This window comes from Propithecus coquereli, unplaced genomic scaffold (assembly GCF_000956105.1).
Source record: "Propithecus coquereli isolate 6110/MARCELLA unplaced genomic scaffold, Pcoq_1.0 Scaffold34, whole genome shotgun sequence".
Taxonomy (NCBI): Eukaryota; Metazoa; Chordata; class Mammalia; order Primates; family Indriidae; genus Propithecus; species Propithecus coquereli.
This window is the reverse complement of record NW_012149063.1, coordinates 2,224,167-2,229,865: the sequence shown is the minus strand read 5'-3', so window position 1 is coordinate 2,229,865 and position 5,699 is coordinate 2,224,167. Positions and strand designations below refer to the sequence as shown.

At 32.7% G+C, this 5,699-nt stretch overlaps 1 protein-coding gene across 1 annotated transcript in view; it reads left to right on the top strand.

Annotated features, from left to right (window-relative positions):
• The window catches only part of SPC25 (SPC25, NDC80 kinetochore complex component), a 15,015-nt gene that overhangs the window by 7,650 nt on the left and 1,666 nt on the right, over positions 1-5,699 (top strand). The window contains exons 4-6 of the mRNA XM_012650790.1: positions 2,090-2,236; positions 3,347-3,451; positions 5,280-5,378. Of these exons, the coding sequence (XP_012506244.1) occupies positions 2,090-2,236; positions 3,347-3,451; positions 5,280-5,378 (351 nt within the window). The remainder of the gene's footprint in view (positions 1-2,089; positions 2,237-3,346; positions 3,452-5,279; positions 5,379-5,699) is intronic.

The following is a 5,699-nucleotide window of genomic DNA, read 5'->3' as shown; positions in this document are numbered from 1 at the left end:
CTAGCCCAGGCAAAAGAGTGAGACTCTGTCTCAAAAAAAAAAAAAAAAAAAAAAAAAAAAACGTGCAAAGTGAAGCAGCAAATGCTAAAGCAGTAGCTGCTACAAGTTGTCCAGGAGATCTAGCTAAGAAAACTGGTGGAAGTGGCCACACTAAATGGATTTTTAATGTAGATGAAACAGCTTTCTATTGGAGGATGTTGCAATCTAGGACTTTCATAATGAGAGAGAAGTCAGTCCCTGGCTTCAAAGGACAGGCTGACTCTCTTGTTAGGAACTAATGCAGCTGGTGACTTTAAATTGAAGCCAGTGCTCATTTACCATTCTGAAAATCTTAAAGGGCTTTAGGAATTATGCTAAATCTACTCTGCCTGTGACCTAGAAATAGAACAATAGAGCCTAGATGACAGCACATCTGTTTACAGCATGGTTTACTGAATATTTTAAGCCCACTGTTGAGACCTACTGCTCAGAAAAAAGGTTCCTTTCAAAACATTACTGCCTGTTGACAATGCATCTAGTCATCCAAGAGGTCTGATGGAGATGTACAAGGAGATTATTGTTTTCATGACCACTAACATCTATTCTGAAACCCATGGATCAAGGAGTAATTTCTACCTTCAAGTCTTTTTTATTTTTTTAGAGAGAGGGTCTTGCTCTGCTGCCCAGGCTGGAGAGCAGTCCTGGGATCATACCTCACTGCAGCTTAAGGGATCCTCCTGCCTCAGCCTCCCGAGTAGCTAAGACTATAGCTCACGCCACCATGCCTGGCCAATTTTTTTATGTTTTGTAGAGACAGAGTCTGGCTATGTTGCCCAGGCTGGTCTTAAACTCCTGGCCTCAAGTGATCCTCCTGAGTCAGCCTCCCAAAGTGCTGGGATTATAGGTGTGTGCCACCGAGGCTGGCCTCAAGTCTTGTTATTTAAGAAATACATTCTGTAAGACTATAGCTGCCATAGATAGCGATTCTTCCAATAGACCTGGGAAAAACAAATTAAAAACCTTCTGGAAAGCATTCACCATTCTAGATGCATTAAGAACGTTCATGATTCTGACATTCATGGAGGAGATTAAAGTATCAACATCGTGATATTTTATGTAGTACTGCAAATTCTGATAGATTTTCAGTAGATTCTTCTGAGTATTGTAGATAGATGTCAATTGTCTACATATAATGAAAATAGTTTTTTCTTTTTCAGTAGTTTTACCGATTATATATCTGTGTTGGCCAGAAACTAATAGGGAATATATTAAATGACAATGATAACAGGCATCTATTTTATTCCTTTTGGAAATGCCAAATATATATTAGGAGATTTGAAAGGTTTTTGTTTTATTTTTATCATGTTAAAGAAATGTCTTTCAATCTAGTTTAAAAGTCAGTATAAGGAGTAGGCGCTAAATTTATATAGCATTGTCTCTTCCATGCTTGTTCAGATGGTTTTCCTAATATTACACCTTCACTATATATCCTTAGAATAAACTGTAGTTGCTCTTAGTGGATTTTTTTAATGTCAGCTATTAATAATATTTTAAGCATTTTTACATCTGTGTATTTAAGTGACATTAGTTTATGTGGTTGTGGGTAAAGGGATGGTGCTATCTTTGAATTTTAATTTCAGAATTATGCTAACATTGTAAGATTTGTCTACCTGCCTACCTTTCTTTACTTCTTTCTATCTTTTTGGTATGTTCTGGAATAATTTATATAGCATGAGAAGAGCTATTTCCTCAAAGTACTGTGTAAAGCCATCTTCTAGAGTTGGTTTGTTTTTGTTGGTGGATCTTATTTATGTACTTATTTGGAGGGGAGAGCTGCAGGGGTCATGATTGTCTGATTTTCTATTTCTTGGTTTAATTTGGTATCCTCAATTTAAAAAGCATTTCTGTCTCAGTTTTGTTTTCAAAAACATTAGGAGAGAATAGATTTGGATTTTTTTCTTTCTGTTCTTTTATAATTTTTGAATCATTAGGAAATGCTTGTCAATCAAAACATTAATCTTATGAAAGTCAATGAATTTTGGTCTTTTCTTAGATATATGTCAGAGAGCACAGCATACATATTTTAGCTAACACCTTGTGCTTCTTACAGAGATCGGCAAGCAGAATATACTCATTCAAGAAAAAAAAGATAACTTGTTAAAGTTGATTGCTGAAGTAAAAGGCAAAAAGCAGGAATTGGAAGTACTGACTGCAAGTATCCAGGATCTTAAGGAAGAGTATTCTAGGAAGAAGGAAAGTAAGTTTCTAGTTGTAAACATATTTAAAACATAAATCTAAATTTGGAAGTAGTGATGGTTCACAATTATTATGTATATCTTGCCTGCTCTAGCTCTTTGCAAAAAATGGATTACAGTACTTCAGGGCATAACCAGCTACTCATCTCTGCAAGGTGTCATTAAAGTTAGCTAAGTGAGTTTTATTTTCTTTTGTTTTACTTAAAAGGCCTTGTCCTTTGATTTCTAATATAACTAGTAATAAGGAAACTGATGTGAAGGTTTAATTAAGCAGAGTGGGAAATTGTGTCACTAAATAAGATTTGCTATGGAGAAGGTATAGTGTAATTTATGCAGCATACATTTATTGTTGTGTAATATTGTTATTGTGCAACATAATTTATAGACCGTACATTCTCTGCTGAGTATCATTAAACACTCTTACTATGCTGCAAAGTCTCTTTGTCTAAAAAACTTTTATATTCAAATGAATGCTTCTTTTAGAAAGGAGTCTTTTTTGCCCATAAACTAAGTAATCAATTCCTCAAATCTCTTAAAAATAGAAAAATTTGTTTTGTTAATGTTTTTTCTTGTAGAGTTCTTATCCAAGTCTAAATTGTGATGTTATTTCTCTTCTGCTAAATATTACTTAGGGACTCTTGTGATACCTTTAAAAAAATTCTAAACTAGCATGAAATAAGGCTGATCTCTCATGAGAAATAGTTACGCTCAAAGGAATAGAATAGAATACTTTTCCCATGAAGCAATTAATATATACTTGGCTGTACAGAAAAAGCAAAATAGTGTAAATGAATCCTTTCTATGCTAGCCATGCAAATCCCTGTCCTATTTATTCAGGCTGCTACATAATAAAAGAGAACAGAACTACAAAATAAAATGGAACAAAACGTATTCCTCTCAGTATCTGTATGTATTTTCTTGAGCAATTTTCCCTTCCAACTTGAATGAACAGAGCTTTCTTTGCTAATTCCTAGAGAGAGAAACTGAATAAATAAGCAGACTCATGCTTGGCATTATTGTTATAGTTGTTTTCAAGTTTTAAAAAATTAATTTTAAAAAATGAGCATTAATTATTTTAAATATTTGATATTGTGTGTGCTTTTTAATCATAGCAATTTCTACGGCTAGCAAAGCCAATGCAGAGAGGTTGAAAAGACTGCAGAAATCTGCAGACTTGTATAAAGATCGACTTGGACTAGAAATTCGAAAAATTTATGGTAAGTATGCTAATATAAGTAAAACATAGGAGATTAGAAAAGTATGTCTTTTCTTAAGTAGAGAGAAATTTAAAAAATATCATCAGCTAAAATAATGACCACATTATTAACTTTTCAGAAAATAGGGAAAAATTAAAAATGGTTAAAATGGCAAATTTTAATTTTTTTTATCACTCTAACACAGTTAATGATGCTTTGGTTATTCATTGTTAAATATTTTAATAAATATATTTTTGGCACGTTTGTCAACATGCAAATAATTTCTGTTCTTTGTTCTTACTGACCTTGTGCCGTTAGCATTTCTCCAGTTGCTATAGCCTTCATAGAGTAATTTTTAACTTATTCAATCATTTATCTATTGTTTAATACATGTGTTGCTTCTAATAACATTTGGATTCTGGCATACTTTTTTCGGTTTTAGAAATACAGTAGTCCTCCCTTATCCACGGTCTTGAAAATATTAAATGGATGAGTATAGTATAATAAGATATTTTGAGAGAGACCATAGTCACATAACTTTTATTACAATATATTGTTATAAATGTTCTATTTTATTTTTAGTTGTTAATCTCTTACTGTGCCTGATCTATAACTTAAACTCTTATCATTGACATTAATCGTATCCACAGTGTTGTTCAACCATCACCAACCACTATCTATTTCCAAAATTTTTCATCACCCCAAACAGAAACTCTGTACCTGTTAAGTACTAATTGCTCATTCTTTCCTCTCCCAGTCCCTGGCAACCTCTAAACTACTTTCTGTCTCCATGAATTTATCTATTCTAGATATTTTCATATAAGCGGAATCACATAATAATTTTTTTGTGTCTGGTTTATTTCACTTAGTGTTATATTTTCAAGGTTCATCCATGTTGTAGCCTATATCAGAACTTCATTTCATTTTATGGCTGAACAATATTCCATTGTGTGTGTGTGTATACATATATATATATTACATTTTATTTATCTGTTATCTGTTCGTGGACACTGGGTTATTTTTACCTTTTGGCTACTGCAAATAATGCTGCTATGAGCATTGGCATACAGTTATCTGTTTGAATCTCCATTTTCAATTCTGTTGACTATATACCTAGGATTGGAATTGCTGAGTCATAGTGTAATTCTATATTTAAACTTTTTGAGGATCTGCTAAATTTTTTACTACAGTGGCTGCACCATATTACATTCTCACCAGCAATGTGGTAGGGTTCCAATTTCTCCACATCCTCACCAACACTGTTATTTTTTGTTTATTTATTTTATTGCCATCCTATTGAGTGTGAAATGGTATCCCATTGTAGATTTGGTTTACATTTCTCTAATGACTAATGATGTTGAGCATCTTTTCATGTGCTTATTGGACATACATGCTTTGGAGTAAGAGTTCATTGAAGTCCTTTGCCCATTATCGAATTGAGTGGTTTTTCTTTTAAATATATTCTCTGTATTCCATTCTTATCAGAGAAATGGTTTGCAAATATTTTCTTCAATTCTGTAGGTTGTCTTTTCCTTCTCTTCATAATGTTTTTAAAGAACCTTTGTTCTTTAAAGAACAAAGGTTCTTTAAAAACAAAAGCTCTTTAATTTTAATGAAGCCAAATTTATCTATTTTTTTCTTTTGTTGACCATGTTTTTGTTGTGATATTTAAACTACAGTATATTTTGAAACTAATTTGTAACTTCTACATTTGGAGATGTTGGTTAAGTGACAATATATACTTAGCAGTGCAGATACTGATTAAAGATGGTAAGAAAGCTTATCTCCAATGAAAGCTTCGACATACTAAAATATTCTCATACTAAGTAATTTAATCTCTTTTTTTCAGGTGATAAGTTGCAGTTTATATTCACTAATATTGACCCTAAACATCCTGAGAGCCCATTTATGTTTTCCCTGCATCTAAATGAAGCAAGGGAGTACGAAGGTATGTACTAATATCTCTTAACTAGTATTTAAGATTAGCGTCCCAAAATGTTATTTGAATCAGGATATAAAGTAGTATGAAAGGAAGTAAAATTCCCACAAGCTATTGCTTCCTTTTGCAGTCACGCTTCTTGGGATATAGTCTTCTAAAGGATGTGAATATGGTTTTGATTTATAGATATTATCTGGGAGTCTTAATAAGTAACGTCTTTTCAGGGTGGCACAGGGCCACAGTGGCTGAAAAGTCTAAAAATCCCAAAGATCACTGCATTTCATATGCAAATATGAATTGTCCTTTTAGAGAACTTTTAAAAAAGCTAAA